Raw genomic sequence first — 25,701 nt, 5'->3', positions numbered from 1 at the left:
TAAAGTGATCAGACTCATACTTTATTTCTCCAAGTCTTAGAATTTTACAGCCGATCCCCAACAACTGCATTATAAAAACAAGTAGTAACAATAAATATGCAAGTGTTTTGACCAGAAGAGTAGAATGTGTAGAATCTTATTTTTTTTATTCACAGGGCATTTGTTAGACCTGCAAACATGAGGAAGCACCCCTGGAGGCTGCTGAATAAAGTCCTGACAGAACAAATCCTAGACACTGTTGTTTGGACACTAAAGCTCTGCCAAGCATCCGAACCTTCTGCAGAGTCACTGCCAGATCAGTGTTCTGGGGAGTTTACCTCTGCTGATGAACTCATCTGAAGGATCTTGACTTTAGATATGATAAAAAGTTGTTCACTGTAAAGCTTCAAGATGACCATCAGCTCAGCAAGAAAGCACTTCTCTGACTCTGTGTTCATCTTGAGAACTCAGGATTTACAAAATATATTGAAACAAATTTTATTTTTTGTTTCATGCATGGATGACTTTTTCTTTTTAAAATAAAGAAAATGATTTTTTTTTCTAAAAATAAAACGGGGGTCTTTTTTTTAATGAGACCATACTATTTTGTAGAAGTTAAGTGACTCTTAAATGACTTCTGTTTTACTTAACCAAATTTTACAGACTTTTGTTAATGTTAGCTGGCTAACAGATACATCTGTCAGACCATCAGAACTCCCTGGTTTCTGCTAATGTCATACAAAACTTCAATTACTCCCAAGTCATGTCAAATCATGTAAAATCAACACAAAGCTAAAATCTTGACTGATCATGCTAAGTTGCTAGTCACTCTCTCTGTGCCAAACAACGTAGCCTTTTCGTTCTGACCGCCACTATTTCACACCTTTCGCCACAGAGGGCTCATCCATGGCTGGATTTACTCACAGCTGTAAAACCTGAGAAAAATTAGGTGGGGGCAATTTATGGATCGCATTTTGAAAGCACAGTGTAGAGAAGTTTAATAACAAAAGATTGTGAGTAACAGAGTCATGGAAACTGAGATACCTTGTCCTGTCTCATTTTGACTTCATTTTATCAGTGTGTAAAATCACATTTAATGCACTTTTAAGGTGACATTTCTCAGGTCTTCCAGGTATTTCAAAATAATTGACTTATAAACATTTTTTCTAATTTAAATTTAAACACACTTTTTTTTTTTTACAAATTAATAGACCCCCTCTCCCCCCATCACAGATGCACACTGCTTACCCAACACGCAGAAAAAGTGTGAGGTTGTTCACTTACACTGTGACCATATAATCTGGCTAAACAAATGCCATCAAACTAAGAAATCCCCTCTCCCTAGACGATGATAATGGGTAGCTTGGCTGTAATCTTTCTAGTGAGGGCCTTTGCTTGCTCTGTATGTCAATCATCATATTTCGTTGGGTGAGAAAGCTGACTGTGAACCAAACCCACTTTCTACTTTTCTACTTGATGCCTTGTCTTCTAATTTCAAAAATGATCTGCAGGCATGTTTTTCTCTGAATTAAAATAAGAATTTCAAATTGAAATGGGATCTATTTTTATCTGCAGAGTTTATTTTTAGCAGCAGGAGGGCTGGATCTCTGCAGAGCTCACTTACACTGCTTTAATATTTAACAGTCAGAATGAAGACCACTCAGCCAGAAAATACTACTGTTGCTGGTGCAGCAGAGGAAACACACAGTTTCATCCATCTACACACCAATTAGACATGCATTAAATATCAAACTAACAAAGAAAACACACAATAACATCCCATCACTGGTGTTGTCTACAAGCAGCCTCAAGCACCAAGCATTTCAGCTTGTGTAAAACATCATTCTGACCAAGATATTTCATCTTCTTCACATCAGGTTGTCTCTCTGTCTTTCTTCTACTGATTCTTCCTTTGTTTCCAAAAATCTGACAGTACTTTATTTTTTAGAGCATAAACAAACTGTTAAACTAGAGAAAGTGCATGTACAGCAAAGTGTTACAGCTAAAGCTAATCTCAACACAGCAAAACAAAGCCACAGTAACTAGAAGCTACAGTAAATAGTTGATGCAGAAACAAAATGTAAAGACAATAAAGGCAGCTACTGTAAGCTATCCACATTACACTACTGCAAATTACCTAAATAAAGTTGGTTAACATTTTTGGAGGGAACTAAAAGAAAGTAGGAACACAAACTGAACATCATCATGAGGATTTATTGCAGGATTGTTGTATATAAAAACCATGACTTCCTTTCTCTGTGCAAAAATTAAGCCTTAATATCACAAATACATGGGTTGCCATCTTGCTTTTCTGATGCATTTTGCAACCAGAATCTGAACAGTAGCGACCAGACTGAACTGTGGTATCAGGACACTGATCAAAGCAATCAGTTATCTAATACACATCTGTTTTTATGTACACAAATGTGATAATATTTACCTAAAATGCCAGAAATCAGCTTTGCAAACTCAGCACATTCTTCACATTGATGATATTTTTGTTGACTCTGAGTGTTATCATGTGCAACGTCTTTACATTTATTTCAACTCTACCAACTAATAAACCAATAGCCAATAATCAATATTCTGATGGATGTGCTGTGCCCATTAAGTTGTCCTGTTCCAGTACGGTGACACAATGGCTTCTCTGTCAGGTGGACCTCTTTCTCCATCAAAGATGCTGTCTCTCCTTCACTTTCTCCCTCCCCTTATCTCTCCCCAGCGCCCCCCCCCCCCCTTCCACCCACCCAGGTCTGTTTGTTATGGAGGAAGCAGACCCGGCTGAGATGGATCGCTGCACAAACAAATGTTTGTTCTGCCCTTCACAAACCCCAGAGACACATACACATTCATACACAACACACACAGCTGTCTACCTCCGCTTGGGTGTGTGTGCGGGTGTGCATGAGCAAAGGTGTGTGTTTTATTTCTTCATATTTTCAGTTTCCTATTGTTTAGGTTTAGTATTGTAGATTTAGATTTGTGTGTGTGAGACAGATGGGTGCGTGTGTATTTGTTTTTTTAATGTTTTCTATTTATTTCTGTTCAGATATTTTTTAGAAGAGGTGCGTATTGTTTCTTTTCCATTAGTATTATAATCATATTATCCTTACAATTTGTGTCTGTGAATGTGAGACATAGACACATAAAACAGACTATGTGTGCGTGTGCGTGTGTGTGCGCGCGCACACACACCAGCTGTTCACCAGTTATTGTCCAAACTGGGAGTACTGTGCATGAAAGGGATGAAAATGGAAGGATTAAAGGATGGAGGCAGAGACAGATATGAGAACTAAGATAGATAGATAGATATTGTATATAGATATAAATATTACAGACATGAGGTATAGACAATAGATATAAAAGTACAAGACAGGCAGGCGTAGATATGCTTTACTTAATAGTTTAAATAATATAATAAATTGATATGAAATACTGTAATATGTGAATGGACAGATAGAAGGATGGAGGGATGATGCATGGGTGGGAGGGAATGAAAGTGAGGATAAAAAAGCAGAAAGGAAAGAGGGATGGAACAACAGCCAATGGATAGAGGGAGGAAAAGGGCAAAAGATGAACTGATGCAAAAGTAAAGAAAATGGAGTAAGGACAGAAGGAAGGAAAGAAAGATGGCATGTTGAATGGATGGAGGGAGCTCTCAATCAGCACAGGGCAGTCAAAGGTCAGGACGAGGAGGCGTGTCTGTACAAGCCCGAAAACACAATCATGGAGATCAGTCACCACGCTTCTGATTATTTCTCACTTTCTCTGCATCTCTTTTGTTCCCCTGCTTTATTTCTCCATCCCTCCATCCTCAGACAGACAAGGGTAAAGAAAAAAAATGAGAGGGGGCGAAGTGAGAGATTAAACTGCAAACTCATCAGAAAACAAGAGCCAGAGAAAGGAAGGAATGAAAACCCTGCGGTGGTGACAGACGAGGTTTAATGAGAGATGGATGGATGGAGGGATGAAACGAGGGAGGGAAAGGGTCATATGATTTATTCAGAGCTGGAGGGGAACGGGGATTAAGACCGAAAGCTGCCACCTGAACCGCACATACACACACAGAGTCCCAAGGGGCTTGAGGCGATGGGTCTGAAAGGCTGTTAATTGTTGCCAACACGACTTTAATCAGATTTCAGCTTCACACACACACATACACACACATGCAGACATCGTCCTGTCCCGTGGGGTGTGTCCACGTGTGTGTAAATAAGGTTTTGGTGTGGAGGTGTGGTCATTAGCGTCAAGCCCCATATGCTGCCAGCCAACACTGGAGGGAAAACCCCTGGGACACACACAAGCACACAATTGCATTCAAACAGACACACAAAATCACACACACAAACACAGGAACAGACGAGCAAAAAAAGTCTTACAAACACACTCAGGCACACACTACATGAATATGATATAACAAAACAAGCAACACACACTCTGACACAATTTTACACACACAAATCAAGAAAAGTATAACAAGGGACACAGGTAATAAAGCTTGACAACTACTTAAAAATACACACAGATATAGACTAAACACAATGCACACTTTAAAATGAACACAAACACAATCAGACATGCAAAAATACACAATATGCAAACACTAAGACACACAAACACACAAACACTTGGAAAAACCTACATGAAAAAAAGGAAATTACTCACTTAGATGCACAGATACATACAGTAGCTGAAATACACTACCTGACATACACAAACCTCTAAACACACACAGGAACAAATAAAAAAAGAAAACAACCCTATAGATAATACACAAAACGCAAAAGAGGTTTAGACAAAAATGTGGACTGTCATGTCACACACAGGTTCAACACAAGTGTGTGTGTACGTGTATTTCTATGGCTGTGTGGATAAATTTTAGTTTAGTATCATTATTATTGTGAGGACATTTTGTGTGGTCTTCATATCTTCAAGGGACAGGTTGACAGTTTGTCTTTACTTTCAGTTTGATAGTGTAAATTATTGACATCTTCACTGCTTGGACAAATTTCCTGAGCTCACGTTTAAATCCTTGTCCTCCACTTAAGGTGCTGCTGTGCGATCACAAAACTTCTGCTGTCAGATTTCTGCTCTCGCTCTTACACTTTTGTGCAACAACCCTGTCACCAACCAATAGGAAGCCAGATACCACCAAGGTTTATTCTACTTCTTAGTACCTATGGGCGGTTACTTGACCTCTAATTATTGCTTTTCTGTCCCTTGCAACTTTAGTCAAAATAGAAATACCACAGTGTAAAAATATTCAGGTAGAAGTCCTGCATTCAAAATACCTGAAATACTAAAAGTAAAAGTACACTAATTGAAGTATCAAAAGTATCATACAAAAGTATCATTCTACAGAAAGGCACATTTCACATTAACGAATCTGGTATTACTGAATATAATGAGTGATGCATTATTGTGTTCATCACTTTAATGTTGGAGCTGGTAAAGGTGGAGATAATTAACTACCTTATATACTTATAATTTGAAGTACTTTACATACTGCTAGGTAGCTAATGTTAACTACTTTATATACTCCTAATTTTGTTTGTTTTTAGTTTGATTCATCTGATTCTGAAAAGAAACTATGAGATAAATGCAGTGCAGTAAAAAGTACAAAATGTGGCTCTCAAATCTAGTTACGTCCAAGGAGGTAAAGTAAATGCACCAGCTAGGTCGCCATGATCAATTAATTGGTCGACATCATATCTGGCTTCCCATCAGTTGGTGGATTTTTAGGGTCACTGCACTAAAATCTGACAGTGAGAGCAGAGATTGGACAACAGAGGTTTTGTGAGCATGCAGCCGTCTGAGTGCAAGGACATGCTTTTGAGAGAAAGTTTTACAAACCTCAAACATGTAATCAAGAAAGAACACTCTCAAGCTGAAATATGAGGTTCTTGAATAAAGACGGGAATAAACTCCTACAGATTGAGTGTTTAGACCTAGTTTTATAGTTCAGGCCTTGGTTAGGGTTTAGGTACAGGCCTCACAGATGCATTATGTAATGAGTGTCCTCACAAAGATGTAGACATGTGCGCACATGGAGGGACCCCATCTCCAGGGGACCTTGATGAATAAATAAGGAGAGAAGAAGAAATGCTGCCCCACCCCGTTTTGTCCCCACCTCACTCTTACCCTTGCTCCACCCCTCCCCTCTCATCATTAAATTAATGAAGACATTCATCTCTCCCTCTCTCCTCCATGCCCCCATCTATTAAAACCTCATTTTGTCGTCTCTCCCTATCCATCACATCCTCCCCCACGCTTCCTCTCTTCCATTTTTCACTTTTCTCTTTATCCTTTAACTCCCTCGTTTCCTTCCCCCTCCTCCCTTTCTTCCTTCTCCAATTCTCTCATTAAATTCTTCTCTCCTCCTCCCTTGTGTCCACATTCTATTGCTCCCTCTTTTATTTCCTTCCCCCTACCCCACCCCATTACTCCTCTTCACCCTTTAATCTCTCAGAAACTCTTTTCTTCCATCCCTCCTTCATGTTCTCTTCTCACATCCTTCATCCTCCTCCATTGCTATTATTTTTCCACCTTTCACCCTTAGTCCTTCTCTTGTCTCCTTGTCCCTACAGACAGCCACTGTCACTCACATACTTACAAGATCAGTAACAAGATCATGTACTTAACTATAAGTTTAAGGTATTTTTACTTTGAGTATTTATTACTTCCCTTCAGGCATTAACTGAGTGAGCATTTATACTGTGCCAGCTTAAGGAAATAAACATTTTAAAATACAAGAATAGAAGGACAACAGAGCTACAACATTGTTCATGTTTTCGCTGATTGCTATGCTACCAGTTTGCAGCTAGTTAGCTTCTTTGTTGATTGCTTGGTCTGTGGTGTAACAGGTCAACCAGAAAAAGGTCCAGTGCTACTAAGTTAAAAGGAAACATATTTCCACCTGTAATAGCAGGGTTTGACTCACTTCAGTCAATAAATCAATTCCTCTCCTGTGCTTGGTATACTGGGACAAGGACAGCAGTCCATTTCAATGGCCTAGTCAGGCTACATCAGTAGTGTGACTTAACACAGATTAAGTCAGCAAAAACAGAGGAAAGTGAGAACAGAAAATAATAATTGAAGACAACAGTAAATAGCAGCTAAACCTGAATGAACATTCAGTTTTTAGTGTGTTCAATTAGTGAGACTGTGCCTACTTTGCCATAGTAGTTATTTAGACTGTAATATTAAAATGGTTTTCTGACAAACTACAGTAATAAACCAATAAATGCAAATTTATCTATTTTATATACTGGTTTTAATATGTGCCTCCCACGTGATTTTCATAACATGTGACAGTGCGTCACTAAATGGGTTTTGGCAGAGCAGTCCGAGTCAAAAGTCCTGAGCTGATTTTGGTTCCTACTCCACCCCTGCCCCATCTCCTCCTCTTACATCTCTCATTAACTCTCCCTCAATACACAGGGCCTCAGGCAACACATATGGCAGTCTCGCTTCCACACCATTAAATAACACACACACACACACACACACACACACACGCCAACTGGTGACCCCCTGTTGCCACCTCCTTGTGGAGACGCGGCCTTGGCACTCTTTTGCCTCCAACCTTGTCCCATAATTTTTCCCGTTCTTCTTTCTCTTTATCTTTCCTTCATCCTCCCTCACTCTCTTTATCACATGAACTTCTATCCTTGTTCACCGCCATTTGATTTTTGTTTGCGTGCGTGTGTTTTACAGTGTGTTTTGCAGCTCTTCCTCATTCTCTCTCACTTTCTGCCCGCTCTAGAAAAAAAGTGTGCGCCGCGTAAAAGTGTGTGTGTGTTTGTAGGGATGGAGGAGGGGCGAGGTGGGAGTGTGTGGGAGGGGGTGGGTGTGGGGGTGGGTGTGGGGGGGGGGGGGGTCGAATGAGTGGTTTCCAAGGCAACAGAGCCACACTGCCGCAGTGGATATGTAGGGGAGGTGGAGAGGGTGAAGAGAGTTGAGAGAGTGAGAATGAGGCATGTGCATGTATGCGTGTGTGTATGTGTGTGCTGCACTGGGCAAACTTGAGTCCTGCAGTATGGTGAACAAGCATATCAAGGAAAGAAGAATGAATTAAGAACTAGGACGTGCATGTGCTTTTGTCTGAGCACGTGCGAACAAGCATGCAAGTGTCTCAAGATGAAAATGTGTGTGAAGCGTGTGTGTGTTTCTCTTCACAGCATGAATGTCAAGAGCACTGCCGCAGCGCCAGCAGCAGAAAGACATTGCCAATGTAATCTCAGGATTTCTCTCTCGCACAGGTTTCACATGTCTGCTGTCACCAACATGACTTTAATTAAATGTAAGGGTCCAACACATACACACAAACACCGTGCAGTGCATTGTGAATGAAGTGCAGAGCGACATCACGTGTTCAGCTACAACTGCTGAAGTGTTCAGTTTTCATTAAGAGAAAGATGCACAGCAGCTGAACCAAAAGATGAAGAGGAAATGAGCAAAGAACGAACAGAGGAGGTCATGTTATCGTGAAAACAAGCTTAGCTGTCAGGCAGTAATTTCTATAGGTGAAGGAGATGTTAGTGAATTATAATAACACCTCGATAAAAACTCAGAATAGCCTCTTGTTAAAAACTCAAAACTCCAGTGTGACATCTCCATATTTGGAGAGAAAGGCTGAATCCAGTGAGCACTCATGCTTTGATATTAACCGCTTAAACTGGAGATGTCCTGTACAAATTTCTGCATATTTTAACAGATCAGGCTAAAATAAAACAATAATAAAAACCAAAGTTCTCCACTGTGTTATGTCTATAACAGTCTGCTATAATATTGCAGCGCTGCGCCATTTTTCCACAGAGGGGCTCTACAATGCAGCATTTCACTTGATTTGAGAGTGAAAATTAAGGAGTGTGTGAATATGAATATGTATTTGGGCGCAGACATGCAATTACTGTGTTCACTTTGCTAAATTCATAACGTAATAAATTTCTCCCCCCTTTCTCTCCAACAAAGATCAGTTTGAAAATATCAGTGTAGCAGCTTCTCTCTTTCAGCTGGCACTGAGCATCACTTTCACCAGTTAAAATGACAAAGGTCTCTGGTGGCTGTCGCTAATTAATGTTAATTCTCTAACTTAATAGCAGGCCAAAATTAAACTCTCTGCAGCTGGTGTCAGTACCTTGCCAGATATTTTATGAGGGAAGAGCCTACACTCTGTTGAACACCTTTTTAAACCAGCATTCATATATTCATAATTCAAGGTGATGAAGTTTGTTATTTTGAATCACCTTCAGAGCCACATCTAGTGGCTCATGAAGGTGTGCCAGAATTAGTACATGCTACCATTTATTTCAATATGCTAAATATATATTACCCTGACATTTATATACTTACATAAATGTGTAAATACCCAATACCAGCTTTGATATCAGTATCAAGCTAAAAGATACTGCCAGGACATCCCTTCTTTGAATCCTATTAACTAAATTTACATTAAAGATTTCATTAAACACACTGCAATACAGTATAATATAGGATCTTGGATTGCTACAGATATTTTACAGTTTAAATATATCTATTATATCAGCTATTTACATCTCTATATACATACATCCTAACAAGTATTATGACTTAAGTTATGTGCTACTGGGGAGAGTTTACAATCAACACTGATTACAACCATCATAACACAAAAATCAACCGTGGCAATAAAAATCAACCCACAATAAGACACATTTTGACAGTGTTAATGTGAACTTGGTGTAAAAGATCTGATATCTCACCAGCTGTTCGTTTGTTTACAGTTAAAGTCTCAAGGGTCTGGATTAAGCTTGTGACACATAAAACCAATGGTCTGCTCTTGGCCAGTGTCAGGCTGTTAATGTTAATGGGTGTCTGTTGCTGTGGTCTTAGTGGTGTATCCCAGCGGTTGATGCTAGTTGCCCCCTGTCAGTGTCTTTTAAGGCATGTTTAACTGAGCCGTGAACCCCGTCAGTGAGAAAAACTGCTCTGATTAGCTGTTCAGCTTAGCGAATGAGTGTAGTATCACTAATCTAGTTTGGTTTCTACTTATTTTTCACCTCCACCTCTTCCGTCTTCCAACACCAAAGTCATTGCAGCTTCTTATCACACATTTTCTCAATCAAAAGCAGCTATAAACTATCTGTGGTGAGCAAGAATGGTATGAAAATGTTCAGCAAACACTGCTTTGTTTACAGTTTGTTCAGAAAAGACATAAATGATAACACCAGGACACTGTTTATGGAGATGATTAGCTTTGAAAATACCACTTTTTCTCACGTTGACGATTTCTGGACTTCATATACTTCTGTTGTTCTAAATGTCATGGATGTAACTGCTCCTGTTAAAGATAAAGTGATCAGGAACAGGCAAAAGGCGCTGTGGAGAAATGACGACTTGTTCATGGCACAGAAAGGGAGTGCTGGAAGGCCAAAGTGATGTAAATCAAGGCTCCAGGTTCATTATGACGTTTATAACAGATGTGTGTGTTCAGTGAAACTCTACGTAGAAAAAGAGAAATGTATTTTTCTGAAATCATCAACAACAGCAGTAACACCTCACGTGTCCTGTTTGCTACAGTGAGTAGATGAACAAACCCTCCGTCTCCATTGTCATCAGAACTAATTTCAACATCTAAATGCAAAGAGTTTGCTTTAGTTTTAATGACAAGATTCAGGTTATTAAACAAGCAATAAACTGCACAAGGCAGATACCAACTCTGCAGCCATCCAGGAGACACTTGGTAGAACTGACACACTTTACACCTGTCAGTGACAAAACAGTTGAAGAGATCATCTCCAGTCTGAGTCCATCCACCTGCTGCCTCCATGTTTGATCCACTAGATTTCTGAAATCAGTCCTACGCAGTTTGTTACCACAACTCACTCAATTAGTTAATAACTCATTACAGTCTGGAACATTTCCAAGGGCCATGAAAATTGCTGTCATCAAGCCTCTCCTGAAGAAGAGCAGTCTTGACGCCACAGTACTGAACAACTACCGACCCATATCAAACCTTTTTAGCCAAAATCCTTGGACCCCTTTTGTTCAATCTTTACATGTTTCCTTTAGGCCAGTTAATACACAGCAATAATGTGTCCTACCATAACTATGCAGATGATACTCAGATTTACATTTCACTCACAGCAAGTGAATATGGACCAGTCGATTCACTGTGCAACTGCATTGAACAGATCACTCTGTGGATGCAAAACAACTTTGTCTAAATAATCAGTGACAAGACTGAAATAATCATCTTTGGGCCTCAGAAACAAAGAGAAAGTGTCAGCAGTCACCTCGAGTCTCTTTCTCTAAAATCTAAAAATCAAGTTAGAAATCTAGGGGTAATCATGGACTCAGACTTGAATTTTAACAGCCACATTAAATCGATAACATCATCAGCATTTTACCATCTCAAAAACATTGTCAGAATCAAAGGGATCATGTCTAAACCAGACTTGGAAAGACTCATTCATGCATTTATCCCCAGCAGGTTAGATTACTGTAACAGCCTGTTCATGGGGCTCTCAAAACGAGCTGTAAGGCAGCTACAGTACATTCAGAACGCTGCTGCTCGGGTCCTGACTAGAACCAGGAGGTACAACCCTGTTCTCAGATCTGTGCACTGGCTTCCTGTCACTCAGAGAATAGACTTTAAAACAACACTGCTTGTGTATAAGCAGCTCCACAGTACATCTCTGACATGTTGGTGCCATACAAAAATTCTGACTCTGAGAACATCAGGGACAGGCCTTCTGCTGGTGCCCAGAGTCAGGACTAAACATGGAGAAGCAGCATCTCAGTTTTATGCAGCTAAAATCTGGAATAGTCTTCCTGATGATGTTAGACAAGCCTCATCTCTGACAATGTTTAAGTCCAAGCTAAAAACCTTTCCTTTTAGCGCACCATGTGACAAATGAAAGTGTTTTATCTGCACTCATTCTCCTTTAATTTTATTTCAAGTTAATTTTTTATACTATTTGCTCTTTCTTATTTTGATTTTTGCATGTGTACTTTTAAGTTGTCTTTTATTTCTGTAAAGTACTTTGAAATACTCTGTGTATGGATTGTGCTATATAAATAAGTATGTCCCCCTCTTCTTTCAGGGGGACATACTGAGTCTCACACACACATGCAAGCACACGCACAAACAAAGGCACAGCAAAGTGTAAAATGGCCAAAGGCACTTCCATCTCGCTGTGTGTGTCCTGAAACAGTTTATTTCAGTCATGGCACACTGCAGGAAATGGATTTAGACATGCGCACAAACTCACACGCACACCTGCAGAATACAAGCTCACAAAAATGACGTAGGTAGTCAAAGGCAAAGGGAGATCTGAGTGTTGAAGAATAGAGGGGGCCGAGTTGTCTCCTGCCCTCATCCTGATCTAACCTGCAGCTCCCTCTTCTGACAGGGTTGAAAACTACAACTGTAACACCATCTGCTGCGGTTCAGACGTCAAAATAAGACAATACAAAGACCTTTAAACAGAATAAAACTCTGACGGGCTGTTCCTGGCAGTGTGAATATAAAAGGCACAGATGCAATAAACGGAAACCAATGGATGCAGACAGGACTACTGACTCCTTTCTAGACTTGTCTAACAATGGATGAAACAAGAGAGATCAGAACTGTATTTGAAATATTTTAACATTCAACTGCTTTTTTCCCCTACTATTTTTAAGTTCAAGGCTTTCTAAACCTTAAAAATTACATTCAAGAAATGTTCAAACTCCACAGAACCACCAACAGATCCAAACTTCCCATGTTTTCAATAAAATCAAATAATCATAGCTTTACTACAAAACATATGAAAGGTAAATCTTGGAATTTAATGTTTGACCCATTTGAAACACAACATAACTTTAAGCACTTTAGAAAGAGTAGCTTCAATGTGAAAACTGGTATCTCACTGTGCAGATATTTTTCTTACATGCTAGTTTATCTTACAGCTCGTTTTCTTCCTTCACCATTCTCATTTAAATGCAATTTATATTCCAGGTCAATAAAGCAAACTGAAATTGATAATTTTGAGATTCTGTGTCTAAAAATGTTAATAATAAATAATGATCTTTCATTAAAAATAGGTAGCATTTAAAAGTGTTAACATGTCTGTTGGTTATTCACAATAATAAGGACATTTTTAAAGAGATATACTGTTTTTGATTGTTTAAAATCTATTATAAAATTTAATGAAGTTCCAAAAATTTCAGACATATGTGCAGCAGATGACATAAACTATCTGAATAGCTAAAAACCACTAGTGGCAATTCATAAAATTTGCTTTTCTGTCATTTAAGGTGAAATGAGGCTTTAAAATAAAAGAAATATGTGTTGAAGTTCTGGGTTTGGTCTTAAGGGTTGCAAGTTTCAGTGCTCAAAGCTTAGTACTTGTAAAGGCAGTGTCACCACTTCCCTTATCTAGTCAGAAATATTCAAACTAGAAAAAGCTGCAGTTCTGCCTATGTAACCAGGGGCTACTCTTAAGTACTTCTTCATGCTCTTTATGTTGTAAGGTAATAAGTTGTAATGTAATAAGTTGAGGTTACAGGCTGCTTCCTGCTTCTGAAGAGTGCAGACACTTTTCTGCTTGCTCCTGCTTGTATCAGCTTTACTTTGCTTCTACTCTTTTTCATTTTAATCCAATGATTTTATAATACACTTAACATTATTTTTACTCTCTTTTAACTGAACTTTAGATTTTAGTGGGGAGTTTTTACTTTTAACTAATCTGGCCTACTGACTGACTAGAGCCATGAATCATATATTTTTTAACATGTCTGGAAAAGAAAGCACATTGTGCCAAAACTGCCGGATATATCTTCAGGAAATCAATGTGACTCAAACGAAGATTCTTGCTCTGGAATCTGAAAAAGGACTTCACAACACGCTTCTGTTCAGAAAGCAAAACCTACTATCAGTAATAAATTCTATGGTGACCTAAATGTTACTGGAACCTGGATGAGACAGTGTCTTTCCCAAAAGTTTTGAAAGTGGGAATTGATCAGAATGAAGCCACCTGGCATAAAATTGGTGCAAAGCTACAGCGTCACAGAATTAGAAAGAAGAATGGTGGCACTCCAAGAGCACATGTAGCATCAGCAAACATACAGCTTAGTAACAGGTGTCAACCACTGTCTGAATTAAATTTTAAGGAGCAAGAAATGTCTGCTGTCACTGAGAAATAAACACAAGAAAGGAGTAATTTTATGAAGAATGGGAGCCATGAAACTAGGCAGAGAGACAGAGAAAGAATCTGTGCCAAATGTGAAGGACAGAGATATCCTGCTGCTTGGAGACGGTGTTATGAGTGACATAAACAACAGAATTATTACATGCAGCTACCCAAGTGCTATGGGCACTGATATATCAGCACTCCTCCCCCAGGTCATCTCAAAACACCAACGATTCAAACAGCTAATGATGCATGTGGGTGCAGTGGACACCAGAAAGGGTTTTTAAGGTAAAGTCCTTAAAAAAAGTTGTATAGCAGCAACTTACTCACTTTATCCTGCTAAACTATTGCTTTGACAAATTTCGGTCAGGTTTTAGGCCCCATCACAGCCCTGAGACTACACTCATCAAGGTGACAAATGACACTCATTCGAACACCGACGCTGGCAGAGTCTCTGTTTTAGTACTGTTGGATCGAAGTGCTGCTTTTCACACAGTGGACCATGTGATCCTGTTACAAAGGTTAGAGGACTGGATAGGCATCTCTGATACTGCCCTTAAATGGTTTATGTTCTACTTTATTTAAATTGGTAAGTGTGTCTCAGACGAAATGGCCTTGAAATGTGGGGCCTCCAACGGGTCCATTTTAGGACCTCTTTTGTTCAATCTTTACATGTTTCCTTTAGGCCAGTTAATAGGCAGCAATAATGTGTCCCACCATAACTATGCAGATGACACTCAGATTTACATATCACTTACAGCAGGTGAATATGAACCAATCAATTTACTGTGTCATTGCCAGAGGTGGGAAGTAGCGAAGTACAAATACTTCGTTACTGTACTTAAAGTAGATTTTTCAGGTATCTCTACTTTACTTGAGTATTTAGAATTTCCTTTTTTTTTTCTTCTGTTGAACGTTTTTAGTTTTGTGGAGTTATCAAAAGATGTATTGTGTATTATTGACTGCAAACTTTTTTCTTAAGTACATTTCAGACTTTCTTACTTTTACTTGAGTAAAGGAGTTGAGTCAGCACTTCTACTACTACTGTGATTACTTTTGCCACCCCTGGTTATTGCATTGAACAGATCACTGTGTGGATGCAAAAACAACTTTCTCTGAATAGAGACAAGACTGAAATAATCATCTTTGGGCCACAGAAACAAAGAGAAAGTGTCAGCAGTCACCTCGAGTCTCTTTCTCTAAAATCTAAAAATCAGGTTAGAAATCTAGGGGTAATCATGGACTTGAATTTTAACAGCAACATTAAAACAATAACATCGTCAGCATTTTACCATCTCAAAAACATTGCCAGAATCAAAGGGATCATGTCTAAACCAGACTTGGAAAGACTCATCCATGCATTTATCTCTAGCAGGTTAGATTACTGTAACAGCCTGTTCATGGGGCTCTCAAAACGAGCTGTAAGGCAGCTACAGTACATTCAGAACGCTGCTGCTCGGGTCCTGACTAGAACCAGGAAGTACAACCCTGTTCTCAGATCTCTGCACTGGCTTCCTGTCGCTCAGAGAATAGACTTTAAAACAGCACTGCTTATGTATAAGTCTCTTCATGGGTCAGCACCACAGTACATCTCTGACATGTTGGCGCCATACGAAAATTCTCTGACTGAGAACATCAGGGACAGGCCTTCTGCTGGTGCCCAGAGTCAGGACTAAACATGGAGAAGCAGCGATTCAGTTTTACGCAGCTAAAATCTGGAATAGTACCTCCAGACGATGTTAGACAACTGAAAGTGTTTTATCTGCATTCATTCTCCTTTAATTTCATTTCAAGTTAATTTTCTACTATTTGCTGTTTCTTATTTAAATTTCAGCCTATGTCCTTTTAACTTGTCTTTTATTTCTGTAAAGCACTTTGAATTACTCTGTGTATGAATTGTGCTATATAAATAAACTTGTCTTGCCTTACTGACTGTCTGCATGTCAACAACCACAAATGGAGTGCACACAGTCTCATTCACACACTGATTTACACACACAGAATGCGTCATATGAGCAAGCATTTCCTTAACCAGCGTTTACACATTCATATACACACAGAGCAGTCATGGTGCGATCCAGTCACTCTTTGAATCTTAAAGTATGTATTATTGATTTGAACAAGCAGTGGTGAAGTGGAGCACAGTGCTGCAGCTTTGTTCAAGGGCAAAGAAGCACGATAGCCACTTAGCAGACTAACAGGAGTGGGAGAGGAGAGAGAGATACGCACGGAGAGAGAGAGGATAAATGCTTCAGATGTTTCTACATGTGTGTTTTTCAATTCTGTGCAATGTGGGTATATGTACATATCGTTCTATGGGAGTGAGGGCACGTTAGTTCATCTTCATTGTTAGGGCCTTTTGGTCAGCCCTCACACCTTAACAGGCCTATTTCAGCGTTAAGACTTGCTATCATTAAGTCTTTTATGTTACTGGTCAAAAGTTAGTTTGAGGTCATCTTCAATGTTTCAGTTTTTATTGGCATGTAAGCAGTCCAGCGATTAACCTTAAATGGTACAAAACAAAGTGGTAAAGTGCCATAGATCAAAAAAGTCACTAAAAATTAAAAATGAATGTAAATGTCAGAGATAAAGTAATGGCTTCAAATGATGAACAGCAGCACAGTCTCCAGACTCAGACAGACTACAGACCAAGTGAAGAGAGAAGGCAAAGAAACCTACAACAAGTACAACACATTTCTGGGAACTTATGCAACAGTGATACAGTATCAATCCCAACATTAATTGGGAGAAACAATCACACAGTGTGTTTGCCTGCTGAATGAACTAACTCCCCAAATTAATGTTTGTTTTATGCTTAATTTCAGTAATTTGAATAAATTTTGGGAAGTTGTGTCAAATCTTTGACTGGTGTAAGGTTGGTGTTAGCTGTGACAGTAAAGGTTAGGGTAAGGGGATAGAAACTGCATTATGTCACTGTGTGTCCTCACAATTACAGAAATACAAAAGTGTCTGTCTGTGCGCCTCAAGTATAGATCAGCAGTTAAATCTTGAGTGACAGATCAGAGATTCTGTTCTAAACACACTGTCGGACAAATCGACAAATCAGTCCCCGAACTGCCTGTCTATACACAGATTTATGTATTTGGGGGGGGGGGGTCTTTTTGTGACATGACGCCCGCTGCAGAGCACAGGTTGGCATTTTATGTCATCCAGAGTTTTCTTTAAGCTACTGACACAGGGTAACTGCCAGCCTCCAACACACACAGACTTAGTCCTGACAGTGCAATCACCACAAATCTAACAAAGGCACAAACTGTCACGCGTCACTGCAGCAGAGCACAAATTAAAATCCATCAATAATCTGCAAGAACCAGACTGTGAAAGTTTGATGGGAATAGACTAGTATATCATAATTCTAATATTATTATATGTTACATCTGTAAGATATGTAATATGATATAAGATATATGTATAAGAGATGTAAGATAAACATCTTGAGACACACAGCAAAAATGCTTGGATGAAACAACAGAAATTAAAGTCAGTTTAAGTTTTAGCTAAAATCTTGACTTTGAGAGTTGATGAGCTACTTTAGCAGTACTAGAAATAACTTGTCCAAAACACCATAAAAAAAGAATGAATTAGTCTTTACAAAATCCAATGTCACAACAATCCCATTTTTAGTCTAGAGGTTGTCTCCTGATAGTCTGCAGCTACAGTGGTGTGAAAAAGTGTTGGCCCCCTTCCTGATTTCTTATTTTTTGTCACACTTTAATGTTTCAGATCATCAAAAAAATTTAAATATTAGTCAAAGATAACACAAGTAACACTTTTTCACACCACTGTACATGCAGTTGTAGAGTCGATCTTACTGCCAACGGACAGGATTTAAGACTCTGGTAAAAGAGCTTTAAGACTTTGATACCTTCTAAGCTTGTATGTTTGGAGGAAACTCAATTCATGACTGTTTAAGACATACACATAGTTTAAGAAATGTGATTATAAGGTATCAGCCAATGTTTGTTTTACCAAAACACAAGGGTCCCTTAAAGCCCTTGAACATGTTGTTACAAATGTTGAGTTTTTTTTTTTATAGTTTTTGAATGAAAGTCAAATGAAGTCATGATGAATAGTAAGACAATGAAACTTCATGCACATACAAACATCATATGACACAGAAGTTATATCAACCATTAACAGTGCTGAAACAGTGCAGCACTGAACTCTATTATCAGAACTATTTCTTCCACCTCCTACACACAGTTTGAATTCCCAACATGCATTTCATCTCAGCATGCAGGGTTCATTACTATGAAACACTCAGGGTCAAAGCATGAGGGTTGAACACACAGATGCAAACAGCGGGACTCTGTGTGTTGTGTGTTGTGTGTTGTGTGTGTGTGTGTGTGTGTGTGTGTGTGTGTGTGTGTGTGTGTGTCTGTGTGTGTGATCTGACCAGAGTTCAGCAGCTCCTGCTCCATCACTCCACAGCCCAACACTTCCATCCAATTGCCCTGGAAACGCACCTCCATCTCAAAGGAGGGATGAGTAAAAGGGAAGTAACAGTCAGACCACCGGATCTCCAGATCTGAAGAGGAGGAGGAGGAGGAGGAGGAGGAGGAGGGAAAAAGAGGTGGAAGATTAAGATGAAAATAAGAGGGAGTAAGGAAGAAGAGGGGGATGAAGAGGGGGACAAGGAAAATAAGGAATGAGATTAGATGAGATAACAAGGAGGAAAAAAGAAGAGGAAGAATAATAAAAAGGAACAAATAAGGGGAGGAAGTGGACAGGAGGAGCAGGAGGAGTAGAATAACAAAGAAAAGAAAGAAGAAATAGAAAGGAGGAGGAAAAAGGATGGGGAAGAACAATAATTAGACAGAAAAGAAGGAAGAAGAGGCAGAAAGGAAGAAGATGAAAAGCATGTTGAGAAGGATGAATATAAAGAGGAATAGAAGAAGGGATGAGGAAGATGAAGATGAGTAAAATACACACAGGAAGAGGAGGATAAGGAAGAGTCAAATGAGGCAATAAGTGAGGAGGAGAAAGATGAAAGTGGAAAGAAGGAGGTGTAGGAGGAATAAAAGGGGGGATAGAAAGGTGGAGGCAAAGTAAGAATAACAAAAAGCATAAGAAAAAAAGAGGAAGAAGAGGAGAAGCCGAGAAGCAGATTAAGGAGAAGGAAGAGGAAAAGGAGAAGGTATGAAGGAGAAAGTAAGGAAAATGAAAACAGAGAGAATGCTTATGAGGAAGAGGAATACATAGAGCCAGATGAAAAGGAAGAGCAGGAGGACAGTAAAAAGCCAAAAAAAAAAAAATAAGTAAACCACAGTCCCTTAACACATTATAGACAACATGACCACTGGTGTGTCTCACCTTCTCCGAACAGGTGAGTGATGAGTCGAGTCAGTGTGTCTTTCAGGTCAAACTCCACCAGCTTGACAGCCTCCAGAGTGTGCGTTTCCTGTTTCTGAGGGGTCCTCTGTCCTCCACATTCAAATAGAGACAGCTCCTCACCATTCTGCACCTTAGAGAACAGCTGAGAGCAAACAAAACATGTGTAGCACATCATGAATCTTGAATGTGGCAAAAGATGAAAATGATAATCACATGAACAAAGGTGTTTATGGCAGTTTTCACATTTTAAGCATGCAAAGTCTTCAGTGGAAAAGCCTGATACCTCATTAGCTTACCAATAACTTATTCAGCACGTATACAGCAGTGTGAGCATAATAATCTTTAACAAAAAAGAAAGAAAATAGTAAAACCATAGTGCCTACATATTCTATTAAAAGTAAAAGTCCTGCATTTTAAAGTGGTATCAAAATATAAATATATTTAAAGTGCAAAAAGCAAAAGCACTTATGCTGAATTCCTGACAAGGGATCAACAAAGTCTTGTTTAACTTATAATACATTACAATTTATTTGTTATGTTTTATAACAATTTAAGTAGTAACTTATCAAACATGTATTACTTTAAAACTATCGTATGAGCTTAATAGGCCTGCCTTATAACAGCGTATTATATCAGTAAATATATTTAAGTTCTTACTTTCAATTACTGGGTAATAAACAACATAAGTAAAAAAACAAAAACAAAAAAGAAAACACTAAGCACTAACAGGTGCACGTGGATAGAAGATAAAATATCATCATCTCCTTTAAAACTCTTACATATGCAACATAAAATAAAGAACACACATTTAGTTTTTTTTTATTGGGTAAACCGTGGCTGCTGACAGATGAGAGGACACTGAAAAGACAATGTGTTTCTGACCAACCAAGCTTTATCTAGAACTGCTAAAATCTCACACTCAGCGTTGTACCTCATGGTTGGAGAAAAGTCGGACACCTTCCATTTGGTGGAAGACAGGATAGTGACTGGTGTCGATTTCGTCTCGTCTGTAAACATCTCCAGCCAACAAGAATGCATCCAGTCCGGACTTCACCAGCTCGCTCTGGTGGGCGGAGGTGTGAGCACGAAGCATCATTGTTCTGGTCATAAATACAAATAATAAGCAAGTTTAGTTACACATTCCTGATATAAAAATACTGTTTAAGGTGATATGTCAGGATTTTTGGCAACAACATTTGGATTTTTTGTACTTTTTAAGTTTACAACCAATGGCCAGTCAGCATCTGTACAAGAGGAGTTTTTGACTGCATTGCTATAATGTGATGTATTGTGCTGAACAACTTGAAATAAAAAAAACTGTTGAAAAGCAGAGGATAAACTATAAATAAATATTATTACTAATTATCAGTTGAACCAATTAAGGTTTAGTAGTGTACATTTTTGTCTGGTCTACTTGTGATTCACTTCTTAATTTTAAAAACAACTAATAGATGACCGATTTGTTTATCAATTTACTTTTGTACATGTCTTCTCGCAGTATATTCTGGGATCATCTATAGTCCACTTTGCAGAGTCAGAAAGAACAGAAATGCAGCTGTACACATGTGGACAAAATTGTTGGTACCCTTCCATTAAAGAAAGAAAGCCCCACAATGGTCACTGAAATAACTTGAAACTGACAAATGCAATATAAAAAATGTAAATTTACTGAAAATTAAATAATGAAAATCAGACACTGCTTTTGAATTGTGGTTCAAAAGAAGCATTAAAAAAACAAAGAATGAAATTGGCCTGGACAAAAATTTATGGTGCCCTTAACTTAACATTTTGTTGGACAACCTTTTTCAGACAATCACTGTAATCAAGTGATTTCTGTAACCCTCAATGAGACCTCTGCACCTGTCCACAGGTATTTTGGCCCACTCCTCATAAGCAAACTGCTCCAGCTGTCTCAGGTTTGAAGGGTGACTTCTCCAGACTTCATGTTTCAGCTCTCTCCACAGATGTTCAATAGGATTTAGATCAGGGCCCATAGAAGGCCATTTCAGAATAGTCCAGTGTTTTGTTCTTACCCATCCTTGGGTGTTTTTAGCTGTGTGTTTTGGGTCATTATCCTGTTGGAGGACCCATGATCTGAGACTGAGACCAGGTTTTCTGACACTGGGCAGCACATCTCACTCCAGATTGCCTTGATAGTCTTGAGATTTCATTGTGCCCTGCACAGATTCAAGACACCCTGTGCCAGATGCAGCAAAGCAGCCCCAGAACATCCTCCATGTTTCACAGTAGCTACAGTGTTCTTTTCTTTGTATGCTTCATTTTGGAGTCCTCCCCAGGCGTCTTTGATTAAATCCACTGTGGCTCAAACAGTGACGGATGACCACATGGATATGAAGGAACACAAATCCCTATCGTGCTGAATTTATATGTATTAATAAATTATTAGAAAAGGGTTGCTTAGAAGCAGAGATTTGTGTCGGTAGACTTAATCTTGGAAGCTTGTACAAGTTTCAGGTTAACAAGCTTCACCAGCTACAACAATAACTTGCATATGTGAGTGTGTGTTTACAAATTTTTGACACATTTACTGTAAGTGACGCTTCATGAGAGAATCAAACAGTCCGAAATAGGAGAAGGCAGGTCGTTCAACTTGGAGCAATCAGCAGCTTTGGAGCCACTGGCTACTTTGTTCTAGCAATCCTGTGACAATCAACTGTGATTACAAGACTGGAGACACAAACATCCCAGCTGAACCACAGACTTCACACAACCAGGAAAAACTTCAACACCACATCTATTCATCTGTATAAACAGATAAGACTACACATACTAGAATATAGTGGCAGCTCACCAGTGTCTGAAAATGTCTGGTCTGGATTTGGGGATTGGTGGTCATAATCAGCATTACTGTTTCTGCTGCTCTTTGCTTACAAACGGGTAGAAACCTCTGTTTCCAAACACACAGATTTGAATAAAATAGACTAAAATTCAATTCAAATTCACTAAAATTAACACCTCTCTTAGCATAAAATGGAAACTGACTGTGATTAATAAAAATTATTACACTTGTCAGTGATGATTAATGAGTGTCCAAAATATTCTGTTATATATGGAACAGTGAATAAGAGAGCAATTATGGACAAAGTGACAACACTTTGCAGTCATTTCCAGTGTGAAAGCAAAAAAGTGCTACAGAGGAGTGTGTGTAGTTACACTAGATGAATTATGGGTGGTGAGTGGCGTCACTAACCTGTTCAGATAGTAGTTGTCTCCTCGTTTTCTGCTCGGGTGGCCAGGTGGGATCAGCAAGCTGTGAAACAAAGCAGGAAAATGATAGGATTTCAGTAATTCAGTGTTTGTTGAACATGAAGATATGTGGTGAATTTTTTTAGGAATCCCCAAAAGACAACATTTGTGTTTAATAAAGAGACTCTGTGTGCACTCCGATATTAAATTTTACAAATCCATACTACTTCTTGTTTTTCATTTTTCAAGATCATTTTGCATTTCTACAAATGTATTTAGAAAATAGAAATCACATTTTTATGGATGATGAAATACAATTAAAGCATAGCTAAGTGCCCTGAGAGCACAATAGTCTGACTAGAAACAAAGGCCAAAAAAATAAATAAATAAAAAAGTAAACATTTAACATTAAAATAAAAAACATTTAAACATTTAACATCTAACTACCGTAATAATCTAAATTTAATATAACTGATGTGCCAATGTGCCTAATGACTTCACACTGTATATACACAGTCAGTAACGCTCATCGTGAGTCAGTGAATCAGTCATTTCGTTTCTGACCTGTCGAAGTTCTGCTCCACAGTAACCACAGGGTTCAGGTTGTCATAGACAGAGAACAGTGGAGTGCCTGAGCGACGGATGTAGGCACTGTGCATGGTTGGAAAAACAGAAAAAAGAAACTAAATGAAGAATTTTAAACACAGCTTTACTGAAAAACTACAACCTCATACTAAATTATGGGATGTAAATATATTACTGTCGTAGTCACACTCTTAGAGGTAACATATAGCTAATTTGTCATGGTATAGTGCTGGTTTATCACTGGTGACACATCTTTACAGAAAAACACAATGGACAAAAAAGAGGTAATTCAATTCAATTCAATTAATTATAATTAATTAATTAATATAATTTAAATAATCTCAAATTTAATAACTTTGAACTGCTGTAACAATTGAATTTCCCCTTGGGGATTAATAAAGTACTTTTTCTTCATATTGTCTTTATTTTGTATAGTCTGTGTTGTAACAACATATCTTAACTGTCCACATATTTGGTGTAGCTGGGTATGTGCACTGCAGCATAATATAGTTGTCAAAAAAATATTTATAATGGCTATAATAACGATTGTGTTCTCCATGGATGCATGCCTGAACTGTCGGGGGGTTCGCTGCATTGTACCAGCCAGAAATATCTCAACGATCTGGTGAAGAGAAAAAAATTTTGTAGACACTCATGTTTCCTGTGACACTGGTGGAGTGGTTATCACTGTCACCTCACAATAAGAATGCTTTGGCTTTGAACGCCAGTCAGCCCTGGAGCCTTTATGTTTGGGGTTTGTGGAGAGTGTGTGTGTGGCTTTTTTCTGGGTATTCCAGTTTCCTCTCCAAACAATACCCAACAATATGCAGGTTGGGTTGAAGCAAAACTATGTAGTTTTTGAACCTTAAAATAATGTCTCTAAAATTATTTCAGTGGTAGAACAACTCTTAACTGGACAAATTCAATCACTGCTGCAGCCTGAGTGGGTTTGCATCAGCTGCAACAGCACTATGTAACTTTCATGTTTGGGTAGGGTCACTCAGCCCGGCCCATCTGCTGCAGAGTGCGACCTGCTTTATGGCATACGTCACGTTTTACTCGTGGCCTGGGTTGAGTTAGCCAACAGCTAACTATAAGACGAATTCTCAAAGCCAACACCATGACAGAGCCAGCAAAGAAACCAGAGAGGGTTTTGTCGGAGGAAGTGAAGAAAAGAAAGAGAGAGCGTGATCGGACACGAGCCTGAACACGAATCAATAGTCCGTCAGCTCAGTCAACAAATTCATGTGTATTGCGCTGCCCACGGGAAAGATTACAGAGTGACAGTAGAACCAGGTGGGGGAAACTGTGAGCAAAAGTTACATAGTGTTGCTTTAATTGGTGACTCTAAATGACCTTTAGGTGTGAATGTATGTATTTGTCTGCCTTGGTGTGTCAGCCCTGTGATGGACTGGTGATCTGTCCAAAGTGTAAGGAAGTAAGTAAAGTTAATTAAGTATTTATTTAAATGTAGAAAAAATGAACAGCTGCAGTAATGAAAAGCAGCACTTGATCAACTTTTTATCTTGTTTGAAAATCACCCAGCAGCCCTCAGGTGTTCTCAGAGTCTGCTGTCCTGCTGATATCAGAGCATACAGGCTTTTCTAAAGAGTAAAGTTCACAACCTGTAAAATGGCAGAGTCATAAACCACTGTCAGACAACACACTCTGTGACTACTTAATGACTTATTAATGCAGCATTAATGTGTTTACTGCTGTGTGTGTATGTGTGTTAGCTTTTTTATGGGGAGTGTGGAATATCACCAGCAGCATGACAATATTTCACTGCTGTGTGCAATGGAGCAAACTTTCACACTCGACTGTCCCTGAAGACACATTGAGCCTGCACAAGTCAGTCAGCAGTTTGTGCACCGAAAATTAAGAAAAAAAACAGCAACACAGAAATATAAACAATGTGGAATTATAGAGATGACTGATAAAGGGGAAAGCTAATTCAAAGGACGGGCTGTGGAAAATGAGAAATGCAGATAAGTTTAATGCTATTTTACACACACACAGGAAAAAGAGGTTTGAACGAGTCATTTCTAATAGGACATCTGATGTGCAGTGAGTCATATAAAGTGCAAAACAACAATTTCCTTATGCAGTTAAACAAGACAGAGAGCGCATAAAGGCTGTACTGAGAAACTGAGACAATAGTGTGGGCTTGATACTAACACAAGCATGCTAACATGCACGATGACCATACTATTATGGTATTTAGCAGGAGAAAATGATTGATAGCATTTTAATGTTAACACAAACACAAACTACACCTGAGGCTTATGAGCAAGTCATCTGATTTGTAAGTATTTCTTCACAAACCTCAAGTAGGGGGCAACCCAACTGGACAAAAGATGTTGATGCATTTCAAATAATAAATGAAAATGAAAACTTTGTGCTGGAGGTTTCAAAGGGG

At 38.8% G+C, this 25,701-nt stretch overlaps 1 protein-coding gene across 5 annotated transcripts in view; it reads right to left on the bottom strand.

Moving 5' to 3' along the window:
* fars2 (phenylalanyl-tRNA synthetase 2, mitochondrial) overlaps window positions 1–25,701 on the bottom strand; it is a 186,469-nt gene that overhangs the window by 117,136 nt on the left and 43,632 nt on the right. For all 5 annotated transcript variants that reach the window (XM_026329525.1, XM_026329521.1, XM_026329524.1 and 2 more), the window contains 5 exons: window positions 23,262–23,348; window positions 22,702–22,761; window positions 20,422–20,590; window positions 19,470–19,632; window positions 18,553–18,684 (listed from right to left, as the gene is read on the bottom strand). In XM_026329525.1, coding sequence (XP_026185310.1) covers window positions 18,553–18,684; window positions 19,470–19,632; window positions 20,422–20,590; window positions 22,702–22,761; window positions 23,262–23,348 — 611 coding nt within the window. The remainder of the gene's footprint in view (window positions 1–18,552; window positions 18,685–19,469; window positions 19,633–20,421; window positions 20,591–22,701; window positions 22,762–23,261; window positions 23,349–25,701) is intronic.

This window comes from Mastacembelus armatus, unplaced genomic scaffold (genome assembly GCF_900324485.2).
Source record: "Mastacembelus armatus unplaced genomic scaffold, fMasArm1.2, whole genome shotgun sequence".
NCBI lineage: Eukaryota > Metazoa > Chordata > Actinopteri > Synbranchiformes > Mastacembelidae > Mastacembelus > Mastacembelus armatus.
Note: the sequence above shows the minus strand (reverse complement) of the source record. Positions and strands in the feature narration are given on the sequence as shown.